The 27521-nt window shown below is 35.0% G+C and overlaps 1 protein-coding gene across 2 annotated transcripts in view; it reads right to left on the minus strand.

The window, feature by feature from the left end:
• The window catches only part of LOC107035780 (scavenger receptor class B member 1), a 47425-nt gene that overhangs the window by 1863 nt on the left and 18041 nt on the right, over window positions 1-27521 (minus strand). For both annotated transcript variants that reach the window (XM_015253371.1, XM_015253370.1), the window contains exons 2-5: window positions 8731-9068; window positions 5312-5809; window positions 3838-4036; window positions 954-1162 (exon numbers count right to left, since the gene is read on the minus strand). In XM_015253371.1, the coding sequence (XP_015108857.1) occupies window positions 954-1162; window positions 3838-4036; window positions 5312-5809; window positions 8731-8997 (1173 nt within the window). In that variant the 5' untranslated portion in view covers window positions 8998-9068. The remainder of the gene's footprint in view (window positions 1-953; window positions 1163-3837; window positions 4037-5311; window positions 5810-8730; window positions 9069-27521) is intronic.

Here is a 27521-nt window from a genome sequence, read left to right on the forward strand (position 1 = left end):
ACAATTGGTGAAAGCAAATTGGAAATGTTCAAAAGTTTCAATGATATACGAGAAATTTCTTTCGTTAGGAATCAGTGATTCTAAGTGATGCATCATAAAAAAAGAATTTGCATCGGAGTTTCGCTAGCTCGTCTGTAGATTCTGAGACATTGAACATTATTTTTCATTTAAAAATCGCCATTGATTTGTAGAACTTTCGAGTGTCAAATTACACTCAAAGAAAATCTCCATTGAAATTTAGCTATTTCTGTAACAGATTCCGAGATATTTTTCAAAAATCGATCTACAAATTAAACCGACTGATCTTCTTTAGCCTTTCTTAGGCGAAGAACCGTGAGTGGAAAAAATAGTGAATCATTTTTTATTTTTACAATCATAATTAACTTGTAGAACTGTTGTCAATCTTGAAATTTTTTTGTTTCTCTGAAAGATCCTGAGATATTTTCCAAAACTGGTGTAAACATCGAAGAAATTTTTAACAATCTCTTCCCTAAATGAAGAACCGTAAATGGAAAAAACTGAATCATTTTTCATTCCAACAACCATAACAATCGATTTGCTTGTGTTCTGAAAATTTACGAGCAAAACAATAATTTCCCTCATTTTTAAAAATTGCAGAAAAACTCAAGAATCCATACCCAACAACTTGAGATAAAAACTTGAGAAAACGGTTAATTCCCCATAATTAGACACTTAGTCTCAACAACCGACTCCCTCTCTTCGGCATAATTGTTCTACTACAGTGCAACAAGCCGCGAAATCGATATTTACCAAATGCCCCGTGAAATCTAAGCAAACCTGAAGTCTTTTTATGAGACAGTCGGATTCACTCTCTGCATAAACAGAAAACTGAAGCGGAAATGCAAATGTTTCCTTCAAACAAAATCCCCGAGGTTTCTAATCCTTTCCAAGATTGGAAGATTAAGTTTTATGTTTTATGGACAGATACTTACGTCCTCGAACCACATAATGGGGAAAATGATGTCTGGGAAGGAGGCAACTTGCTTGATGTCCCTGACTTGGCTCACAGCGAGATTGATTTGCACTCGGGCTCGCGCTCTCAGGGCTGTGCCCATCAAAGGCTGTATGTCGATGTACAGCGCGTGCTTCTCTTCCTCTGGTGGCGATATACCGATTACGGCGTCTCGTAACGCCGGGTCAGCTGTAAAATCATCGAACATTAATTGTTACGTCATCCTGATGTTCACGGTGATGTCATATTCGTTAATTCTGGAAGTGTATTGAAATCAATGTACGTCTCTGCATTATAAAAATCCAAATCGACTTCTAGTGATAAGAATTTGGCACTCGAAATTAAGGCTCCGAAATTAAGGGTCACGAGGGTCAAAATGCCTATCATAACAGTGCTAAAGGTGTATACTTATGATTCATTTGAAGAGAACAAATGACTCCTGTTTTGGTATTAAAGATGCTTTCTAAGTTAGAATGATAGTAATTCCACCTTGAGGATGAAATCGAAATCCTAGTGATAATCAGATGAATCAGATGAAATAGAAGTGATTCAGTGAGATTGTCGTTAATTCAGAAAAGATATCAGGCATGAATATGTTAGAGGTCCTTTTCTTATTCTTATTTTGTTGACTCACAAAAGAGTTGAAGATTAGAATTAATTTTTTTAGAATTAGAATTAGAATTAATTTTTTCACGGTGATGTCATATTCGTTAATTCTGGAAGTGTATTGAAATCAATGTACGTCTCTGCATTATAAAAATCCAAATCGACTTCTAGTGATAAGAATTTGGCACTCGAAATTGAGGCTCCGAAATTAAGGGTCACGAGGGTCAAAATGCCTATCATAACAGTGCTAAAGGTTTATACTTATGATTCATTTGAAGAGAACATGACTCCTGTTTTGGTATTAAAGATGCTTTCTAAGTTAGAATGATAGTAATTCCACCTTGAGGATGAAATCGAAATCCTAGTGATAATCAGATGAATCAGATGAAATAGAAGTGATTCAGTGAGATTGTCGTTAATTCAGAAAAGATATCAGGCATGAATATGTTAGAGGTCCTTTTCTTATTCTTATTTTGTTGACTCACAAAAGAGTTGAAGATTAGAATTAATTTTTTTAGAATTAGAATTAGAATTAATTTTTTCACGGTGATGTCATATTCGTTAATTCTGGAAGTGTATTGAAATCAATGTACGTCTCTGCATTATAAAAATCCAAATCGACTTCTAGTGATAAGAATTTGGCACTCGAAATTGAGGCTCCGAAATTAAGGGTCACGAGGGTCAAAATGCCTATCATAACAGTGCTAAAGGTTTATACTTATGATTCATTTGAAGAGAACATGACTCCTGTTTTGGTATTAAAGATGCTTTCTAAGTTAGAATGATAGTAATTCCACCTTGAGGATGAAATCGAAATCCTAGTGATAATCAGATGAATCAGATGAAATAGAAGTGATTCAGTGAGATTGTCGTTAATTCAGAAAAGATATCAGGCATGAATATGTTAGAGGTCCTTTTCTTATTCTTATTTTGCTGACTCACAAAAGAGTTGAAGATGAGACTTAATTTTAAGCGAGTATCTTAGCAGCAGAAAAATCTTGAAGAAAATCGTTTTTACGTGATATTCGTCAGTTCTACTAGCTCAAATGTTCCTCTCACATGACATTCTTCCCGATACATGCCTTGCGGTTACCCATTCATTTGAAGACCACGCTCAGAGCTGCTTAGCTTCTTATATTAAAAATTTATTGTCATAACAGTGCGCAATCTCCGAGGAACTCATATTCAGAATTTATTCGTGGGCATCGGCATGAAGGGGCCCCAATTTGTCGATATGAAGTTATGTATAATCTGATAATCTTAATAACGTTCCGCACATTTTAAGCCCAAAATTACCTAGATACCATGAAAAATGACGCCGGGAATCTTAAAAAAAATTTAACATTGACTTAAATGCGAATTGCCGAGGCAAAAATGTGAATATTTCGGAAACTAGAATCGACAAAGTGAGTCCTGTACATACGGACGCTCTACGGACAAATAAGAAGCTCTCCTGTTCTCTTACAACGAAGTCATCTTTGAAAATCGCCCCGTTGCAATGTCAGAGATATGTCATAAGATTGTGTAATCATGATTCCCTTTTATTGAGTCAAAATTTTTCAGTAATGAACATCAATATCACGATCTTATCTCGCGTGGTCATGTATAATAGTATTAGTCGCAATGGGATATAATACAGCTTTGAATGCAAAAAATCGAGTATTCGGTGCATAAACTCACGGAAAAGAGTGAAAACCTCCAAAAAGCTCGCCCGTAGGAAAATTAACAAATTTTCAAGGCTCGTATAATAATCAAATTTAACCGATAAATGTTAAAAATAGAAGAGAAAGGATTCCAACGAAACTTCTCGAGTATGACCCGCATCTTTTCCTCAATAAAATCGATGTTCTTCGTATACACACAACAACTAGAGTGGCGAAACGACCGAACGACTCTAAAAAAGAGTCCGAGAAACTTCGTAAAACTTCGCCGTCGTATTTCACCCCAATCATTAATGTCTCCTCGAAAGTAAAAGCAAACTTATTCAGCAGCATCTTAAATAAGAGAAATAATAATGAATGAAACTCACTAATAAAAAATTCAATCTTCCCACGGCAAATTAACGGCACACCACGCCGAACGCCTGGGAGTATATTGTTCGCCATTCCCACGAATTTTCATTGTTTCTCGTGGATAAAAAAATATGGAACTATACTTGACGCCCCGGAAAACTCCAGTCCCGTCTACCGCTGTTATTTTTTGTACCTCCAGGGGATTGCGAGGAATTGTCGCGATGGTTCAGTGAACTTTGAACTTACCCAAGTAAAAGTGGGGAAAACTAATCAGGACGGGTGAGTCGTACTGGCAGAGGGAGACGTTGAAGGTTCCCTCGGGAGCGCAGGGTGGACCTCCGGGACAGTAGCAGGCTTGAGAGGGCTTCCGCTCCGGCGACGTGAATACATCTTTCGGCGGAGTGAACCTGTAGCCGGGGACGTCCCCTTTCGTTATTACTTCTTCCTGAAATTGGAGTGATCAATGAGTAATTATTATTGACTTCTCGGGTTGGAAAATTGAAGGTTTAACCATTTGCTTTCGAATGGAAGAATTTTATTCTTTGAATTTTTTACATTTTTCAATTTTGCTCCGAAAGAATAGAATGTTGTACTGAGAGAAAAATTTCGTAATATGGGGAATATATTTATTGGTGAGAAGTCAATTATCTTCAAAGCCTTAAATCTCGGAGTGACTTGGCTTCACGGAACTCAAATAAATCCGCGTTTATCACTATTGTCCCGTGTTACATCATGAATATATTACGTATCGAAATATTGAAAGTGCAAATAAAAATCGTAAAAACAATAAATATTGAAGATTGACGATTCTTCTATGCGCTTTGAGTGCGTTCATGTGGGACAAAATCATTCTTGAGTACAATAATATTTTAAAGCATGAGACCTTTCTCTGCAATTAGTCATTGTTTTTCAGATTTTAAGACTTTCAATCATCGAATTTGTGAATCATTGTATGAGAAAAATTTGAATAATTTATGAATAATCAGCATCACTGAAGTTAAATATTGGGAGAAAAATATTTGTTGCGCATTCCATTTTTATGAATAAATAATAGAGAGTGTTTGAACCTCCGGAAACTCATTTTTGGCATGAAATTGATTTTTAGTCGAATTCTGGATATAGAAAAATTTGCTACGATTTCCAAAAAATGATGTTTGAGATGAGCAATTGATTGTTCATGAATCCTTCATGTTAAAGTTGTAATCATTAAAAATGACACTTGTAAATTATTTCGTGAATGTTAATAAAAAGAAATCCACTTACTAATTTTGTTCAGAGTTTTCAAATATTCCAAATGATTTCATCACAAAAAAATCAAAATTAAATTTTAAAAGTTCAACTAAACAAATCATTCCGCAGTGTTCAGCAACCTAGAGTCAAATGAGGCATAAAAGGAAGCTTCGATGTTTAACTAGGTATAATCAAAAGGACTACAACACTGGACCCTGGACACTGAATGTATTCAACCATATTTCTTAGAATATTCAGTCATTAAAATAAGATGCCCAAATGCATGATAAAAATATTCATAAAATCCAATGGATTCTGCCATTCTATTAGAACGGAGCTGCATCAAACATATTCAACGCAAATTCTCCATCCAATAAAACGCAATTTCCCCTTTTCCCTCGAGTGGTAGAGCCCTCAGAGTCATAGCAATAAATAATCCCCCATAAATTTTCGAACAGAATGAAAAAAAAGTGATAAAAATGCCGTTTACCTTGAAAACAAGTGGCAGAGTTCTGCAGAGGTCCTTGTCGAAGATCTTGAGTACAGTCTGCTTAGTGATATGTGGTGGGAATATGCTACCGTCACCACCAAGGAGTGTGTCGCACTCGGGAGTTGTCCAATGTCCAATACTATTTTTTCCATTGAATCGATCTACCATTCCGTATTTAGTGATGTTACTGGCACCAGTGAAGATAGTGTAAACATCGGGATGAGTGCCGTTCTTGCCGTAGAGGAGGCCAAACTGGTCGTACGGCAATTTCTGCTCCTTCGGGACAACGTCCTTGGCGAGCTTGAGGAGAGGATCCTCGTAGCCCCAGAGTAGTTGGCCGATGGATACCTCGACGAAGGGCTTTATCTTCAGAATGTCCATTATCGATGCCATCGCGAGACGCAGGAAACGAGCTGCGTGACGGGATTGACTCGTTGCTGATAGCATGGGGACGTTCGGGACCACTACGAGGTCATCTTCGGATCCACTTGATAATTCCTGGAATATTTTAAATCATTCAATTACACCCAGAAAAATGTTTAAAGGCCCGAGTGGATTATCTTTCGAACGTGATCTTGGTTGTTTTTTTTCATTTTGATAATCTGAAGTGATCTCCAATTGCGGTTCAGTTTTAGATAGTCTTGGAGTCACCAAAAATTATGACTGTACAATCTAAAAAACGTTAAAAAAAAGCTGAACATTTTCAAAGAGCGCTTTTGAATAATATTGGGAAATAAAGCTAATAGGGAGGAAATTGAAAATTAATAATTTGATGATCCTAATGGCTGTTAGTTCGTCATTTCTCGCAGTGGTCAAGGGCTGTCACATCGTTAGTTACCATGGTAAATTATTCATTCACTATTTTCTCTCTATCGGACTTATTTCTTAATCTTTATTAAAAACGCTCTTTGAAAATGTTCAGTTTTGTTTTCTACTTTTTTTGATTGTACAGTCATGATTTTTAGGGACTCCTGCGTGATCTAAAATCCCATGGAAATTGTGATATATTTTTTACATTATGAAGATGGAAAAACAATCGAGATAACTTTCGAAAGATAATCCACCCGGGCCTTAATCAAATAAAAATCATTTGAAATTTTTTCATTATTTCAAGAATATTTTTGTTACAAATGAATAAACTTATTTCAAGAAAAATGATTTAATTATATTAAACAAACAATTTATTTTAAATAAATAAATGTCTTATTTTAAGAAAATTACACAGCAGAGAAATTCAATGATAAAAAAATATATTGTTAAAGAAATAGTGTAAATGGATTTTATTCTCCTCTCTGGTCCATTCGGAATTTTGTTGACACCGGAAAATTACGGAACTTAACGTCACCATCGAATGAATCCCGATTCCCTTGACCTTTCCATCTCTTCTGAATTCCGCATTAAAAAAATCCGTGAATTGCATATGTAAATTCGATTTTTTGCAATGAAAATTTCCTGTTAATTTCCTCCCCTCCCCCACTTGCTGAGGGGTTACATATCATCTTCAAGGAATAATTCGTAATTTTTTTGAAGCGGAAAATAACTGAGTCACCTCACAACGTGAAGAAAAAACTCCCTAAAGGTGGACGAGTTTTACATCACATTGGTTCTGGAATCACTTTCACCTCGAGTGAATGTGAAGTAATTACAGATAAAACGAAAAGAAGTTCGCCCAGCCGAGATGTTGATTTCATTGCCATCGATTTTATGCGCAATTATTAAATTGCAATACGATGGAGGACAAAGTAATGAGGGAAGTCGGACTTTTTACTTTGAAATGCCGAGACACGATCGCGGAAGTAACTTTGGATGCATGTAACAATGCGGATTCGAGTATTTTTCCCCTTCTCTGGGGTATCACGAGCATCATCATCGACTTAGGAGAGTCGACGGAGCGTTGCAGTGGGTTGATATGCAAATTAGAGATGCAGAATCACTTCTGGGTAATTGGAGGGTGACTGGGAAGGACGCGTGTCAAAATTTTTTCCGGCATTTTCAACAGGTCATCGTCAACAATTTTTGGATGACATTTCCGGTACACTTTTCGGAAATTTTCATAACATTTTAGTTCAACCCGAATTGCCCATCACGCGACGTTGCGGGAGACTCGCTAAACGCGCCCGGGCAGTGTAGAGCAAATTCGGTAAGGCGGGGAATCCCCGCGGTGACCAGACTAGGGTTAAGGTGTTTCGTGTGTAGATCACCGGACGGTGAAACGGAAGGGGAGTCTTATTGTTCTCGAGCCCTGATTCAATCGCTGAGCACGAAATTTTCCAATTTTCAAGTAAGTATTTAAGTGTGCATTTGAACACTTTTTGAATATTGATTTTATTTATCAGATTGATTGATTTTTTTCTCATCACCTGGGGTGTCTAATAATTTTTATTGGATGTTATTCTAATTATTGGAATAATATTAAAATGCATTTCGAGTTGGTAAACCTGTCGAGTGTTTTCTCTCTCTCAGTTCCATGATGCTCACTGACATTCCAATCACGCGTCTCCGCGTGAGGGGGTAATTTCCCCGAAACTCATAATTTTCCGAATCATTTGTTCAAATAACTTTCTTATGAAATCTGAAAAAAATCTGAAACTTATACGTGCCCTCAAGAAAGATTTGATTTATCACCCACTAGTTTTTCCTCAATAGTTCATAATTTTTTTGGGTGCCATGGAAATTTTCTTAATTGAGAGTGGGGTAACCTTGGAGGTTACAGCTAGAGGGGATACAAAAAACATCCAAATTTTCGTTATTTTTTTTCTTGAAACTGAGATCTAAAAAAAATGTGCAAGAATTCTCAATGATGCAGCATGCTTAGAAACTTCTCCCATGAATTTTCCTATTTTTTTTTTCATTATTTTGACTTGTCAACTACAAAACCTTAAATCACATTCAATGTCACTCTCCTGAAAATGACTAGTCGACTCTCCACGAAAGTTAAATTTTTTTCTAACGTTAAAGTTGAAAAGTTGAGAAATCGGGACTGAAAAATGAAAGGGTTTGCGAATAGAAAATTTTGTTCATAAGACAAAATTTTTTAAAAAATATATATATTCAAGAAGAAAAAATCAACTGAGATAATAAGAAAATTTACTACGTTACAAATTTACTACGTTACGAATTCACAAAAAATAAGAAATTGAGCAAAAAACTTCAGAAGGAAAATTATCGATTCACGCTCAACCAATTGGACTAATGAGACAAATTTGGTGAATGTAAAGAACTAAACTAAATAGCTCAGAGTAAACAAAAAAACCAAGTTCTCTTCTACGAAAGCAACCATTTTTTTCAACTTAACAAGAAAAATGCAAATGCCGGAGTAGTTACGCAATGACTCACATCGGCTGACTCATAAAATTAGCCTACAATCGCCTGCCCCGGAGTAATTTATTAAAAAATGAAGTAAACCCATGAATACAAACCTCCGAGAATGTGTATCGTTTCCTCAAGTGATAAGTGACCGTGCCATTATCATTGAATACGAGATCAGTTTTGTCCCACTTCTGGATGTACACGTAGGGTCCGAGCTCCTGAAGAATGGGCTTGTCGCCGTCGTTGAGGAACTCATCGGCATTCGTGACATTGTAAATAAAGACTCTCAGGTGGGGAACAGCTGGGGGTGCCTGCCACCAACGGTACGATCTGCCACCGTCTTTCAGAACTACTTCACGATTTATTATCGCCTCCATTATTTTTGGAAAGAGCGTTGCTACCAGGGCTGCGGCTACTATTAGGAGAGCTCCGGCTGCCACTGCGGCCCCTGCAATAATAAAATCAATAATTTGAGAATGCGCATTAACTATTTTGATCACACGGAAAAAAATATACTTGATTCAAGTATATTTTATACTCGAATGGGGGATGGGTGTTTCAATTCGAGGATGATTATTTCGTATCAGCCCGGGTTGTACCAAGCGCTCTCAAGTGTAATATAAGGTTCAGACACTGAGTGTGAGAATATAAGGGTCAAAAAGTGGAGGTTAAAAAATGAGGGTCGGAATATTAGAGTCAAAAACTGAGGGCCTGAATGTAAAGGTGAAGGAATGAGGGTCAGAATGTTAGGGTTAAAAAAAGAGGGTCAGAATATTAGGGTCAAAAAATTAGGGTCAGAATATAAAAGTAAAAAAAGTGGGTGTCAGGCAATGAGGGTCATATAAGGGCTAAAAACGGTGATCAAGCATAATATATGACTTATATTTAGACCCTCATTACCTGACACCCACTTTTTTTACTTTTATATTCTGACCCTAATGTTTTGACCCTAATATTCTGACCCTCATTTATTAACCTCCACTTTTTGACCCTTATATTCTGACTCTCAGTGCCTGACCCTTATATTACACTTAAGAGGGCTTGCTACAACCCGGCCTGATACAAGAGAATCATCTTCGAATTGAAATACCCATCCCCCAATTGAGTGTAAGATATACTTGAATAAAATATATTTTATACTCAATTGGGGAATGGGTATTTTTTTCCGGGTACTTTTCTTTTATGGAAATCCTGTTTAACGTTTTAATCTGGACATCAGAATATTTTGCAATGATTTTATCGATTACGGGCCTAAATATTACAGAACTATTATACTAGGGTAAAAAAAAGCGCAATAATATTATGGGACAAAATATTACGGAAAAAATTATTATGAAACGAAATATTGTTAAACCGTAATGTTATCGTATATAGAGAGGTGATAGCAAGGACGAAACGTGATCTACTCGATGGGAAATTACCCGAAAATTGAATCAATACAATAATAGCCCAACACCAAATGGTAGATCATGAGGTCAGGTATCCTCGATTATTCAACAAGTGTGTCATTCCGTCCCATTATATTAATTCCCAAAACAAAATAAAATCCCCCAAAACATTTCCATTGCTCACCTCGGTGCAAAGCTGGAAGAACGATTGCAATACCTATGAATACCTACAATTCTACATGGAACGAGAAGATCATCAAAACGAATAATTCGATAATACTATCGACCCTCAATAATTTGCAAATTTAAAAAATATACATTGAAAAATTCAGAAGTTGTGAAAAGTGTTGAAAAAGACCAAATAAAGAGACAATTACGCAAGAGTAATATTCAGACCGGATTCCGATTTCATCGTGATTTATAGAGAAAATCCTCTGAAAATAAGTGAAAATTTCCTTCATATAAATTCAGGATTTTTTTCTCCGTTCCAGTTCCACAGATCTCTGAAATTCAATTTTTTTTACTGAAAACTAAAAAATTTTCTTGCCTGTAAATGACCGAATGATTTAGTTTTAGGGAAACAAGAGGCCAAAGAAAGTGCCTAGACCTCTGTCACCTAGACCATTGATTGACTATAACAAAAGCATATTTCCGAAGAACAGACCGATGCAAACCTGCAATTAATGTTAATAGTAATTTATTCTTTTTTTATTAGAGCTTTCAAACCTTTCGGAAATGCGACAGGTTTCGAGTTCAAAACCCGGCCGGGTAGAATGGTGAGATCTAGCCATTCAAAGCCTGATTTGTTTGCAATGAAGCTATCGGGAAATACCCGATAATTTTGAAGCTCTTGGGGTATTACTATTGATAAAAATAGAAATTACCGTGTCGGTAGGGTTTACCAACCATTCTAGAATTTTCGTTGTTATCCACATAAAAATTATTCGACTGGAAGGGTAAAATGTATTATGCATCAGGATAAAATTTCTCTAACGTTGAATAAAATTTGATCATCATATATTAATTTTTACTAAATTACGCGATAGAAATGAGGAAACGCTGACTTATGATACACTCTTATAGAACGGTAGGATAATTTCTATCAAACATTTCTCTCCGCGTAACGAATAAACTCTCCGATAGACCACGGGTGTGACATACAAATTTACAGTGCTATGAAAATCCGTCCAGGTGCATCAGATTTGAATTTCGATCAGACTGATCAACACTGATTAAATATATAATACCATACACCCGACCGGGATTCGAACTCGGAACCTTTCGCATGCGGGTCCAGCGTCTAACCGACTCCTCCAAGCCACCGATACTCATGAGATTATCATTCAATCGATTATTCAGAGACTTTTCCACTCTGAAGAAATAAAGAATAAAAAATAAACACTCAATGACACCAAATTCAAAATAATTACCGACACTACCACGCAATTTGTTCACACGAGGGAGGATTGCGTGTTTGCTGATGAAAAGAGTAAACATTATGACACGTGTGAGCAGAATTGAGCATCTCCCTGCAATTCTTTCATTATAGTAGTCAACGAAATACCTGTGATTGAATGTTTCAATTGGCCTAATTCAACGTTATTTCGTTTCAACAATGTTGTTTTGGAGTGAATATTTGAGACACGAAAGCTTGTCATTGCTTTGATTAATGCAGGGTCAAATAAAAGACGATTCGACGCTCGTTCGGAGGCGCAAGGACGTCCGGAACAGATGATTACCTTGGTATTACTTGAAATTTTGTAATGAGTTGGAGTTATTCGAATATCCTGCGTCAATCGATGCCGAAAATATTGAAATAATTTAGTAAATTGACGAAATGTGGCACAAAAAAATCATTTTTTGATCATTTTCAGAAAACTATTTTCTTGGCAGAAGTAAAACTTGTTTGAGAACTCTGTCGTTTATCTCTCAGTGGGACACCATGCACTTTGCATCTCAGCCTCTGACATGACCAGTCAGTCAATTATTTTTCATACAAGATCTATGCGCGCGCTGATCTATTCATTTGTTGAAATAACGAAATGGAATTCATTGAATTTCATTTTCTCATGAATACCTTATAAATATTGATAATGAATCAAAGAGAATTCGACTAATGATTGAAGTGAATAGCGAAGTAGAGTAAAAGAATCTATAAAGAATTTTTCATTTTCAATTAATTATCCTCAATTTTTTAAAATAATCGGTCTCTATAAAAGAACAGAATTTATTAATTTCACCGATGATATATATACATGTGAAATATATATTATATATATATATATATATATGACGTGAAAAAAAAAATTACCACTGAAGAATTTGAAAAAGCCGCGTGTTTTTTTGTGAATAACTTCGTGTCACATATTGACCAATCAGGATTAAGGATTAGCGGTCAGGCAGTTTCGAGATATTTCGATATAAAACAACTTCACCTTTCGTTCATCTTTAGAGAATAGGACTAGAATACTAGAAGAGGGCGCGCGCTTCGCAAATCTCGTAATTTTCTGTGAAACAAAATCAACCATTTTGATAACTGAAATAAATCAAATATTTCATTTTCAATAAAATAAAATCTCATCTAAAATACCACGTTTTAAAGGAAAACGACAAAAAATCAATCTCAGAGTGATTTCACTTTTACTTTTTGTGCTTCGTGGAGTCAGGTCTTCTGCATAAATGATCGAAGGCTTTTTCAGGTGTTTTTTTAAAACATCAGGCTCATTAGGCAAGCAATGAAAATTATTACCATCGGCGTTAAATACTGGTTATCAGATTCTGCAATTAACAAAACGTTTTTTTATTATCAATCACGCATAAATTGACGATCACTTTATACCACTGCATGAGTGAATTTTTCTCGTGATGACGAGAGATTTTTCAATGCTATTGTTATTCCATTTGATCGAGTTGTTGTCAAGGAATTGTTATTCAGTTTTTATTCTTGATCGATGAATTATCATGGGAATGTAAATATAGATATTCCCTCAAGCGTGGATCCGAGAAATAAACTTGAACGGAGTTACAATGCGGAAGGGATATATGACCGAATGCGATCCGGCCGATGTACCATCACTTTCTAGAATATGCAATGTAGGTGTTCTCCGGAAGTAACATCATCCGGATCCGCTTTTCCAAGTTGTTACTTCAATTTTTCACTTCACGTGATTTCAGCGCATTTACGAGGTACTTTTGCTACTCAACGCAGCAAAATTGATGGTAACACGAGTGGAAAATGTTGCTTAGTCTTAAAAAAATTGGAGGAAATTCGCAATTTGATTTTTAAGTGGAGCCTTATTAAGAAATAGTTTTACTCAATGGATTTTCCTACACGGAGAGAAATCAGTAGCAAAGTGGTCAAACGGTTTACGTCGATTTTCCCTATTGGCCAGTTTTCAATGAATATCTCGAAATTTAAGGGAGATAGCAAAATTTTTCTCATAACCTTTTTAGTAGCACTCAATTCGCTCTACAAAAAAGGTCATCATGAAAATTTCGCTATCTCCCTTAAATTAGGGAATATTTTTGGAAAACTCAACTAACGACTAAATTGACTTAAACCGTTTGACCACTTCCCTACTGAAATGCTCAGTAAAAATTACGGAACTCACAATTCGCTCATCGATTACGGAATCGACTCAGAAAATTTAAGTGACGGTATCGTAATTTCTCACAGGAGATTCAGATAAAAATTACGGGACGCTCTGGAAAAATTCCGCGATTTTAGGTAAAAATTACGTGACAGTTCCGTAAAATTTCCTAAAACCACATTGCGCTCTGGAATTACGCGAAAAATAGCGAAGAGTAGGGCAAAACGGACCGCAGAGCAAAACGTACCACTAACAGAAAATTGATAATTTTCCGAATGGAAGCAAAAACAAAGATTCAAAGTCATTTGTGGTTTGAGTCACAGCGGTCTATGAAATCGCTGAGACGGTTACATGCAGAAAAATTATTTATTTGAATTAAATAACTTTTATTTGAATCAACTAAATCGTTTATTTAATTCCAATAGAGGATTTTTTTAATTCAAATAAAGTTTATTTAATTCAAATAAACAATTTTTCTAGTTAAGTTTATTTAATTCAAATAAACCATTTTTCTAGTTAAGTTTATTTAATTCAAATAAACCATTTTTCTAGTTTATTTGAATTAAATAAACTGGTCTTCAATTTCAAATAATCATTTTTTCAAAAAACTCGCTTTTAATTCAACACATTCCGTGTTCCTGATTTGGGAAAGAAAAAAAAAGAAAAAATTACCAATTGTCTGTCACCGTCCCTCCCCTACGTAATTTTTATTGAATATCCCTCTCCGTCGGTATTTTAAATTCCAACGGAATTATTCCGGTTATGATGGTTCCACTGTCAGTTCAAAATCCGTCGAAAAATCTCGATGAATCGCCAGGAAAATTCCGTAATAACGAATCGTACCAATAACATCCATTTATCTCAACAGCGAGTTGTTCTAGGTCACAATGTCAGACGATCGTATTTGTAGATCAAGGGTTTTTCAATAAAAAAAATATTCTACCATTTTCTTCTCTCATGGCTAATTAGCGATATAATTCTGCTGAGTGTTTCGTATCAATGATACTATTTATTACTTTGATGTTAGAATCAGTATTCCGATTTATAAAAGATGAAAGTTTTGTTCAGTTGTTTCATGTCAAGTTATATCGAGACTGTTGATAGATCAGAGCACGAGCATTCACTGAATCCTCCCCCTTTCTATTGTAGCTATTACCACCTAGTAAAGTTTTAAATGAAGCGAATCTACACCAAAAAAAAATATAGATCTTCCAACCAAATTTGGCTCAGACAAGAATTTATAGCGGATTTTGTGAGGAAATTCTCATTTTTCGTTTAATTTTTATTTCATACAGACCCAATAGCTCACGACCAATTACACACTGAGAGAAAAACGACAGAGTTCTCAAACAAGTCTTACGTGTGTCAAGAAAATAGTTATTTGATAATTATCACAAAAGGATTTTTTTGTGCCAAACATGCAGAGAGTGCGTCGGAATGAAAATTTTTTGTTGCTAAAATAGATTTAGTAGTTCAAAAAAAATTGCATTGTCTGTACAGATAAGAAATGTCATTTCTAGCACTACTCCTTCGTTATTCGATACTCCCATACGTATTTTGCTCCCGAAAAATCTTTGTTTTATGCGAAACAAGGGACAGTAGTTTTTCATTTCGACTGTCTAAAAATCACAGATAAGAAATTAACCCTTAAATGAAACAATAATAATGATATGATAGCAATTTTGTGACTTAGGGATAAAATATTTCCTCTAAATGAGATATTTTCATCCTGAAAAGGCACCGTCTGGTGTGAATTATCCGCCTCTTGAGCCAAACATTTCGTTGCTGTCGAAAGCAGAGCAATTATTCATGTTTGAGACTTTCAAATTCGAACCAAACAAATTCTTTTTTGGCAACTTTCAACTAGTGATTTTATTGGCCAAACAAGACTTGTTTGACAACGTGTTTGTTTTTCTCTCAGTGCAGGATCAAATTAAATAAACATAAAGTATTGCAATGAATTTAAAAAAAATCATAGTTCAAACTAATACTTCTAATGGAAAAGATAATAATATACTTAATCAATTTTGTCTTTTTCGTTTTGTTTTTGTGTTTTTTTTTTCATTTAATTACATCATAGTTGCTCTTGGTCGGTTTGCACTTTTGGGCATTTGTTTGTCCGGAACAAATTTGATTAGCAGAATTAAATTTTTTCTCAGTAAACATTCTCCCGCAATTACAAAAGAATTACAATGTAATCCTTCTCTCTCCAAAGACCTCATAACTGAGAAAACTTTCGCTGTTTGCCAGAATCATCAATGATGCGCCACTCCCCCATCGTCACTACAAGGGGGAGATAAAAATATTCCTGTAAAATATTTGATTCCGCAGCCTATCAGTCTTTCGAAATTCTCAAAACTCAATTTATTTTGGGACAATCATAGCCCGCCGTATCGTTAGACATTACAAAGCGATGAGTGACAGTCGAAAAAGGCAAATAAAAATTCCAGATAAGCTGAATAATTCAGTGGATGCGAGCAATTTCCATCAGCTGAATTGCTCAACGAAAAATATCGCGATTGACTAATTCGATGCACATTGACCTCACCGCGAAGAATGTCAGGGACGAAGTGTCCTTGAGGATGGACCTCACGTGGGCTCTGCGCCACTGTAACGGAACCCCTCGCGGCGTTTCGGTGTCATTGAGAAGGTCAGCCGTCCACTGAACCCATCCCTTTAAAATTTCCACTGCATTCGTGGGTCTCCTCCCATAATTCATATCCTCCGTGGTTCAACCGACATCTCCAATGATACCGCCGAATTTTCACTTTCAACTTTCACTCGGAATACTGGAACCGCTCATCAAATAGAAAATATTCTTTCACTTTTCTTTCATCACGACTAATCATCCGTTTTGTCTGAAGGAAATCAAATATTTTATGGGTCTCCTTCATTTTTTAGATTTCCGGCAGTATTTCTTTTGTTATTCCGGTGGGGTTTACCAACAACTTTCTTCGTGTTTGTAAATCAAAAATATTTTTCGTGAAGAATTTTTCCGAAGAATTTTCATTGATCAGTTTGAAAATTGTGGGGAATTTTCAGGTGAATATTTTGGGGAATATTGTGATGGAGAATTGGTAGATTGCTGCAACCCGGCCGGGACTCGAACCTGAAACTGTCAGGTTGTGAGTTTCATGCTGCTACCAAATGCGCTACATCGCCTGGTTATTAAGGTGTCTCTTCATTAAGTTATATGAAAACAGTCGATAATGTACAAAAAATGTAAAATTTTGAGAAAAAAATCGTCTAATAGTCAGAAATATGTCCAGCAGTACTTGTCGTTGAAACATTCCTCGGTTTGTGCTTTGTTAAATATATATTTTCAATAAAAACGATATTGAAAAAAATTATCTTTAAAAATTAGTGTTTTTTGTGTAATAAGAAAAAACTAGATTTTTTTAATAATTGGGCTGATTGGCTAATCGGCCCTATCCAACCCTATGCATGCGACTGTGGATTCTACACTGCACCGCATTCGCACTCCTATAGAACACAGGAGTAGGATGGGAAGCCACAGAAAGCCCATGCCGGTACAGGCGGCCACTATATTAGCGACCTCCCCCGCTCGCCGGAGCCGCCGGTTGAAAAACTCGGTTCCACGGGGAATCGAACTCATAACCTTTCGCACACTAGGCTCGCACCTAGCCGCTTCGGCCACCGACTTCGGTTGTCATCAAGTATATTTAATACTCAATTCAGGTATATTTTTCCATTCTAAATGGGAGTAAAACTACTGTAGTGTAGTATCGGCTCATATCAAAGGACAGTAACACCAACATCATCTAACGAAAATGCCTGGTTACCCGATCTCTGACAATAGTTTTAATTTATTGAAAAAATCTTTAAAAAATTGAGGATATAAATAGTCATTAAATAATTATGACCCATAAATAAAAAGGCGCCCGATCGGCAAAATTTCGATTCACTCATGAACCTCCACTCGTTCCCCCAAAATTAGACTACGGAAGTACCTTAAACGATCATTTTGAAATGCATTAAAAAATTCATTTCTCTTCCTAAAAAGTACCCGAGACCGATGTATAGTCGTTGAAAAAAAATAAAAGTCGTGAATAGCTCGCGGTAATGTGACATAATCTACGAAGTGAGATTATGCATTGAAGAAAATTTCATCATGTTCAGTACTCCGTTGGAAAATTACTCCTGGAATTTCACGTAAAAAATCTGAAACGACTTATTCAAACCCATACGGCAAAATATATATTCTGCAAATTATATATTTATAAGTTATATTTATAATTTATAAATTATATATTTTATATAACCTGATTTATATATAAAAGTTATATAAAATATAAATTATTTATTATTATTATTATTATTATTAATATTATGTTTTATTTATATATATGAAGCAGATAAATTTATATTTTATATAAATCTTATATATATTCGAAGAATATATTAAATTGTTTTACATTATATCCATTTTTTATATATTTTTCCATGGGGGCATAAAATTTCCATGTATTTTGTTAGTGAAACATCGATTAAATTCCGGATTACTCAATGAAATTGCCATTTTTGGGTCCCCATGGCAATAAAAATTATTGATTTAAATACAGCTGTTGCTTCAATTTTTAAAAAATCCAACAGTGTAACAATCCATACTGCACACTTCTGGATGAGACAGAGATGAATTAATGCAGTTAAAAATGTCATGGGGTATTGAAGGGAAAAACCAACAGTGATTAAATTGTCAAGATGCGCCGTTTCGCTAAATTTTTTTAGCTTCAGTTGGGTTTAGCTTGGGTTGTCACACGAGGAGTCTAGCGGGTTGAAGTGTTAGTTTCAGTGTTAATTTCGAACATCGGATTCCTAAATAATAACATGAATAGACATTAATTGAGTCAGAGGCCTGGGAAAGCCGAAATAATTCAACGAAACGGCGCATCTGAAAATTCAATCAACATAAAGTGTTATTATCTTCTCAAAATTATACATAACTGTTACTATTCCCTCCAGTCAACCTTGAAGTCTCTAAATCCGAAGTCTCTCGATTGAATAAGACTGAGGGAATTTCACTTTCCGAGTGACTCCAGGTTACGCATCTCCTAACGCGTTACCAATTAACAGTCTGCCTTCATTTACATTTGATACTTATGAGCTTAACTTTGAGTTTACTCCACTAATAACTGGCGTTATATTATATTATGAAGTAGGGCTTATTATTAAAGGGAAAGGGACTCTCGAATTTCTCAAGAATATTCTGTGTGTAAACAATTCCCATCAAGAGATTGTGCAATGAGGGACATGAGATAACTTGAGATGGTTTAGATTTCTAATGGACGAGAAAGGAGATATTGCTCCAGCCACTTTGTTTGCCGGTTAAAATTTTTGAGTGAAATATTTATCACATTGTAGTTTTCTTGAAATTTCAAGGAATTTGAGCATTGAAAATTCAAAATTTTGTGGGACAATCAGCAATTATTCCATGAAAAATCCCGAGCGCTTGCGCGAGGGATTTTTCTGCAAAACTTGGCACGATGGTTTGTCTGCAGGGGAGCTCGAGGGAAATACCCGATTAATTTTGAATCTCGAGGGGTATTTGTCGGATTTCAATCAATATCTCAGAATCTAAGGGAGATAGCGACATTTCTGTAATTACATTTGTTGTAGCACTCAATCGGCTCCACAAAAAAGGTTATAACAAAAATTTCGCCATCTCCCTTAGATTCCGAGATATTGATTGAAAACTGGTCAATAGTCAAAATTGACTTTTGCCACTTCGCTACTGATTTCATCGTGACAAAAATGGCTGAAGAATTGGAGAATTATCATCCATTGGCTGCACACATTGTGACGATTTTTTTCTTGTTGCAATCGTGAGTGTCATTATGGGCTCGTAGCGAGATCGAGGAGTGCGCGAGTGATATGGTTAAAGATCAAGGCTCTCCGATCGAGACGATTGAGGAATGGTAGTAAAAAAGAGGAAAAGGCGAAGCGATAATGCAAGAATTCAAATGCAATCGTTTGCATTCGTCTATTCAACTGTTTTACTCATTCGAACGCAACATTTTCTTACGATCCTGTAGCTGCAGCTACGGAACGAGATCAGAGAGGCCTAATCTGGTTTCACTGCGGGAAAAAAAATTTTTATCGGAGAAATGATAACCCAGTTTATTTTCAAAAACTGAGCGACTTCTTTTTGTCGACTATTTTCTACTGTAATTCTGAGAATCTTGGAAGATTTGACGAGGGATTTTCCAATATTGAAGCAAGTACAAGTGATTCTCAATGTCGAATCTAGAATCCTCGAGACGTGTGGCGTAAGAGAATCAACTATGCTGAGCACAAATTGGTTCGATGCGCGCCAACGACCTTTTACGAATTATTGAGGAGGGGCCTTGTAACCACGATGTTGAGACACCGAAAAGGCACAGTATTGACGTCCACACTGTTAGGAAAAGATTGAAATTTCATGGACTGTTGACTTGTAATTTTTAGAGGAGTGACATTGAAATCGGTTTAGGAAGGAAAATGATAGAATTTCATATTCCACTGACAATTCTATAAAATTTCATGTTCAGGGATAGCCATATTCATAAATCATAATTACCATTAAATTTTGAAGCCGTCAATTAGTAAACATCACTCTTGAACTTGTAATTGTTTAAGGAATCATCAATTTAAATATTCAAATTTTAACTATTTTATTAATCAATAATTTAGGTAGGAAGATTGCCGATTATTTGGTTGATCGATAATCCTTTTAGGAAGTTAGAAATATTCTCTTGATGGAAAATTTACAGTTCTATATTATTTATGAGCGATTCACACATTTCTCTATTAAGATATCTCACCTGATTCAGACGGCAAAGTCCATTGAAACATTAATTTTTAAGATATTTCTCATCTCTGAAAAGTTGACTCATCCACTGATGTCTGAAAATTTCAAACACCGATTGTGTCTGAAACTGATGTCTGTATCTTAATTTCAGACATCTTGGTGTCTAAAATTGAAATACCTCCATTGATTCAGCCACATTTTAATATCTCAAAAGTGTCGACAAAATCGTCCCAAAAGTGTTTGTAAAGTGTCTACAAAAGTGTCTGAAATTTTTTTTTTTTTATGCTTATTTTATATCGCTTCGAGTCTGATGAGACTATATGGCGATTGATCAAGACTTTAAAAATGGTTAGATCTCACCATTCTCCCCGGCCAGGAATCGAACCTGGAACCTATCCGTTGTGAGGCAACGGCCTTAACAGTGTCTGAAATTCGGACATTAGCTTTCGCAGTGTATAAATATACAGTCGACTAAAAAATGCAACTTTATTTTTGTTTCAATAGCATTCCTCCAAATGATTTATTTAAATACTAATTAACGATTGCTGACTATTACGAATGAAATATTGATATTCGGGAATCTAAAACTTATGATATTGACGCCTCCTAGGATTATTTAAAATCCAAACCTCCAAAAACTGTAAGAAAAAATAAAAGGCAGAAGAATTCAATCTCCTTGAGATCATCTTCGTTCAGGGCTGAACCTGAGAACCGGATCTCGAAAAATCTGTATATAAAAATATTATTAATGAATTTCAATGGACTACTTATGCAAACCATCGCCGGATGCCGCAGGCTATTAGAATGCCGTCAGCAGACGAGGACAATGAGATAAAAAAAAGTAATAAAATCACTTGGCAATGAAAAAAAAAATTGATCCATCCGGTCCTTGGAAAAAACATTCCCGAATTGAATTTCCATTTCGCCTTCATCCTCGAGTTCAAGATAAATCCGACGATTAACAATTTCCAATCACTTTTTTTTCTCGTAATTTTGTTCAAGCACTTGAAGAATGATTACTCAGTAGTAATTTATGATTTTTTCACTCCAATCACTGGAAAATTGCTTGATTGATAATTCCGCTTGTCAGTGGCACGTTGAGGTATGAATGGAACTGTTTATTCTTGAAACAATGTAATAATGCAAAAACGACATTATTTAATATTTTCACCACGAGGTCATCGTTTTTTCTGAGTAATGCAAACAGTCTTGCGTCAACGAAATACGAAGACTGCACATGTATTTCCAGGATGCGTGTGGCTGGATAAATGATGAGAGTGAGGTTTTTAATCGATGAAATCTTACTTGTAAATCATAAAGGAGATGAGAGTGCGAGGTGAAGAGACTTTGTGCTGATGAATAATTGATTTAATTCAATTAATTGCGGTTGGATAAGGTATGTGAGTGATGAACGCACAATTATTCACATTTTAACGGAATGTTTGCGGGAAATGATAAGAACAACGGTAGATCATTTAATAGGTGTGAGTGGAGGAAATTGAGGGAGTTTAGCTGGAATTGCATCGGTAATCAGTGGTAATCTTGTTATTACTTGTATTATCTCTTTCTCCCATATAACCGATTGTCTTTTTTTACGGTTCTACACTGTTAGAAAATTACTCTTGAAATTTCAAGTGAAAAACCTTGAAATTTTTAACAAAGACAAAGTTACATGAAATTTCAGTAGAATTCTTCATTGACGAAACAGTTAATTTCTGGAATATTCAAGTATTTCTCGATTTTCAGGTCCATACGGCACTGAAAAACCTTGAAAATTTTGAAAATTCAGGCAACGACTTCTCTGAATTTTCAATCTGTTGAAAATTGAATTGTATGTGATTTTCAATTTTCACGATGAGTTTGAGAATTCAAACTTTCATTGAAAAATCGATGATTCTTTAACATGAAAGGCCCAATTTTCTTGAATTTTCAAGGTGAATGAGAAATTTAATGAACGTTTTCATTTCAGTAGCGAAGTGGTAAAACGGTTTAAGTCGATTTTGACTATTGGCCAGTTTTTAGTGAATACCTCGGAATCTAAGGGAGATAGCTAAATTTTCATCAAAAGATTTTTTGCAGCACACAATTTGCTCTAGAAAAAAGGTTGTTACGAAAATTGCATTATTTCCTTTAGATTCGGAGATATTCTGCGAAAACTCAACTAAGAGATGAATCGACTTAAACCGTTTTACCACTTCGCTACTAAATTGAAATTGGATTCAAACTCACAACATTGAAAATTTAGATGACATTGTGACTGAAATTTCAAGAAATTTCTAAGTGTATCTCTCCCCTCAGCCGTTTGATAAAATGTTAATTGAAAAATTGTATTTGTTTTAATAATTGAAAGATCACATTTGAAGAATCCATCAGAAAGCTCACTTTCAGGGAAACTCATGAAAAATTTGACATTTTCAACAATTATAATAAAAATCAAATCAACCAATTCATCATTAATATAATATTAGTTCTAAGCCAGGAATGTTGAAAAAGTTGTAATTCTGTGCAAAATGTAATTTTAATGACACTGAATATTCATGATTTTTAAAAAATGTTTCTCACCCAATTTCATTGACAAATTTGATGAGTGAAAATGGTTGAATTTATTGCGTGGTCCGTACCAAACGGTAAAAGATCAAGTATGATATCTTGAAATGAATCCAATAGTGATTTAAAATATTTTTCCCAATGCCATTGAGACCGAGCTCGATCATGAGATTGATTACATCATCTGTTGTTGAAAAAATTTGTTTGGAAACCAATATACAGGGAAAGGTAAAAAATTTCAACGTTGGGGCAATGTTGAATTAAATAAATCTTTGAATTCAATTTAAAATAAATTGTCATCATAAATTATTATAAGAAATTTCTTTCCGAAGCAAATTGGAAATTCATTAGCAAAAATGTGGTGCAGATATTCTGCTCTTAATGGAAAAATTTGACGCCAACTCCAACAACTAACGGCTGTCAAACATTTCAAAACTTTTTACTTAAAACTCGAGGAAAAATTTGTTATCAGTAGTTGCATGAGGCTACGAATTTTCAAATGCAATGTGAAGATCAGATATGGAATGAATTCAATAAATCTTTGAATTTAATTTAAAATAAATTGTCACAATAAATTGTTATAGAAATTTCCTTCCGAAGGAAATTGTCAATTCATTAGCAAAAATGTGTTGACTATGTGACGACAGAAAATTCCCACTTGCTTCAATGTAAACTCTATAATCAATTCCAAGAGTTGACCATCGTATTGAATTAAATATTTTAGATTCATTACAAGTTCAATACAATGTTCGCTTCAATCGCTGTATTTTCTACTGATGTCTAGTATCAGGCACTCAACAAAAGTGAGAAATGCAATGGAGATATTCTGCTCCTAATGAAAAAATTTGACGCCAACTCCAACAACTAACGGCTGTCAAACATTTCAAAACTTTTTACTTAAAACTCGAGGAAAAATTTGTTATCAGTAGTTGCATGAGGCTATGAATTTTCAAATGCAATGTCAAGATCAAACATAGAATGAATGAAATATTCAACTTGCAGCAATCATAGCAACATTGCAACATCGTTAACATGTATAACATCAAATGGAATTTGAAATTGAATTTTCAAAGATTTTTTTATCGATTATGTTTTTTTCAATGCAACAATCGCTAATTTATGCGGCTTATGCCAAGTTATTTCTGCTGAATACTTCATGAATTTTTATTCAACATTCTAAGTGCCTTTTTTTATCATTATTTGCTACTCTGTATGGCGATTGGTTTTTTATGTAGAGCAAAAAAAATAGCGAGCAGAAATGGAATTGATGAGGTCAATAAATCGAGTCTGTACCGGTGGAATAATCTTGTAAATCATACAGACATGCATAATCGTAAATTCAACAGCCCTGCGTGGCACGAAAATTCCAATGGTCATTACGAAAGACATTATTGCTACTTGCCAGTGCGTATGGTGAAATGTCAAATGTGGGTCATTCATTTTTATGCACTCTCAATTATTTTCATTGCTTCAACGCGACGTGAAATTGTCAACAATCACCGGTATTTATAGATCCAATTTTTACATGAAAAAAAATCACTTTCATTCTTTCACCGCGTTTTTTCGTTCCAGAGGGAAATGTTTAGGAATGTTTACATTTTCGGGGGAAACGGCTAATCAAATCCGACCTCGGGACCTATGATTACATGGCTGGTTACACATCAGTGCCCATCATGAGGGCGTGAAAATGAACTTCAGAGAGGATCGACTGATGAATGTAAATCGACAAAGGACAACTGTCGTAAATTCTCGGAATTTAAAATTCTCACGGAATTTTCTCAGTAGTAATACCCAAGAGCTTCAAAATTATCGGGTATTTCTCGATAGCTTCGTTGCAAACAAATGAGGATGTCAAGTTTTATATATAATAATTTATATATAATAAATTATGTTAATAGAATAACCCGATTTCCATGGACTGTCAAATATAAGATTCTATCTGAAATGAGCCGAAAAAATGAAGAGCTACTGCGAAATATTGAGGTAAAAAAAATGAAGAACTACTGCGAAATATTCAAAAGCTAGGAGGAAATATCCGAAATAAAATTGTCGGGTAGCCTCGAATACTGCGCTCTGATTGGTCGAAATCCGATTGGGAAAAATAATCAAAATTATTTTGCCAACGGATCATTCATTTCATAAGGTTTCTGATCGTTTATTTTCTGAGGATGAACTCCATGACATTTAACACTCAATGGTACTGAACATTGAAATTTCCTACAGTAAAAATATCGCCCATGATGCAAGGATAATTCCTCTTGTTTATGACCTTGACAACATTGAGGGTAAGTGACTCGTGTCATTGGAAAGGGAAATTTAAGTCTGATTGAACACGAAATGGAAATTTTCCGCTTCAGTAGTTTCTGACATGATACAACAATTGATTTCACGGGATTGAAATTATTTTGGTTCCAAATAAAAGGATTGCATTCGTGAGATTCGAAATTTCCTATTTTTTTGGTCAGGATGACTAATTTTGACCTCAGGATTTCGAATGTGCTATTTTCATCACTTGTGCGTAAAGCGAAATTTGACGCACGCTCCGCGTATATTATACTATAAAACACATTTATATTAAATAAAATGGGGTACCATGAATTCAGATGGTATTTTTATTGATTTAACATGGGCCCTAATGAAAAATGCAATGTCTCCCTAAAAAAAAACGCAAAAAAGTTCAAAATTTTCTAAACTATTATTGTTTAATGCTAAAAATTCGGGATAAAATTTTTTTAATTAATTATTTCAAAGCTGTTATGGACGAATCGAGATATTGTCGAGACTAGCTCAGAAAAACTTGTAGTACGACTCAAAATTTTGGAAAATCTAAGTCTTGAGGACTTGATTGTGAAATTTCCAACTGTCTTGAGCATTGCAAACTGACCCAAAAATGTCCCCTAAAATGACCCAGATGTATCACCGACTAAGAAGTGAAAACAGTATCCGCAATTATTAGTGACATGAAGCAGAAATCCCCGACAATTTTCAGGAGGAGTATCTATTACGTATCCCCCCTACTATTTTGATAGGAAGCGGCACTTTCGGCGCTCCAATTCCCACTGCATAAAACAAATGATCGTTCTCCCACACGACACACACTGTACACCCCAATTGGACAATCAACGACTTTCCAGACCCGCGTGCTTTCTAAACTCTAAAAATCTTTTTTAAGCCCTAAAATCATTTTTTCGCCGTAAAAACACACTTTTAAATAGTTGAAAAAATAGTTTGATGATCGAAGTAAGTGGAGATCTCACCTTAGAAAGCAGTTTGTATGCTCTAAAAATAAATTCGCACATCCGTTACGGTTAAAAAGAGATTTTCATGTGGTTGAGACTTCACCATTTTTTAAACTTTCAAATTAAAAAAAAGAATGGATACATCAACTCATGGAATAATTATTTCACAACACTAATAAAATCCAAGAATCTCGTTAAAAAAATTTTCATATAACCGAAAATTCTAAGAAACCATAAGTGTTTGTGTGAACATTTCTCACTGACTCCTAAGTCATCTTGAAAAACCGCAGAAAAATTATTTGAAAAATTGGTCGCCTTGAAAAAGTACACAATGACATAATTCCCTTTTACGTTGGTTAGTCTGGAGGTGATTGAATAGACAGACAGTCAAGTTAGTACTGTTATAATGCAGTTAAGACGCGAAGGTTTTTCTTCAATTTTCAATGAAAGACATAAAATTTACCGGAATTTGATTGAAAAGTATTCGACAATTACAGCTCGCCTATTACAAACGAGACTCAAAGAATTATTTGCTTTTAAAAACACTGCAGATCACTGAAAGCGAGTGGAAAATTGCTTTCGTCACTGCACAGCCGAAATATTATTGCTAATAAATTAGCAATTTCGTGCGAATGGAATTTCTATGATGATGTATTTTGAATTTAATCCAAGGATTCATTGAATTCAACATTGTACATAATTGAAGAGTTCTACAAACGACGATTGAAAGTGGGAACATCCGTGACCCTCTAGATCATCTCCAAAAAATGCAAAAAAATACAGAGACATCGCACATTTTTATACATAAATGCGACTCAAACATTCTCTCATTGTGAAATAAAAAAAAACAGCACGAGAAATAATTTAACATTTTTGGGAATGTTAAAGAATCTCACAAGAGAGCCTCAAATATTGTAATTACTTCACAGCACTAAAAAACCCACAATGTCATTACAAAATATTTTACATAATCAAAAACCACAAACGATAATTCCAAGTGCAAACATTTCTGACCCTGCAGATCTCTTCAGACTCTCAAAAAGTGCGAAAAAATCATTGAACAAAGGTAATCCTCAAAAAAATACAGAATTATGTTGCTTCCGTCAACATCACATCCAATAATTCGCGGTTTACTTTGGGAATGCGAAAACAAAACATAATTAATTATAAATTTGAAGCTCTTGGGGTATTACTACTGAAAATTTCATGGAAGATATTGTAGTAAATCTGATGAGAGTGACATTGAATCGGATTTAGGGAAAAAATGGTTATGGAATTTCAAGTTTTAAGTAGAATTCACGAAAATTCATGAGTTTTCAGTGGAACATG

Source organism: Diachasma alloeum, unplaced genomic scaffold, assembly GCF_001412515.2.
Source record: "Diachasma alloeum isolate Michigan unplaced genomic scaffold, Dall2.0 Dall_scaffold_00200, whole genome shotgun sequence".
NCBI lineage: Eukaryota > Metazoa > Arthropoda > Insecta > Hymenoptera > Braconidae > Diachasma > Diachasma alloeum.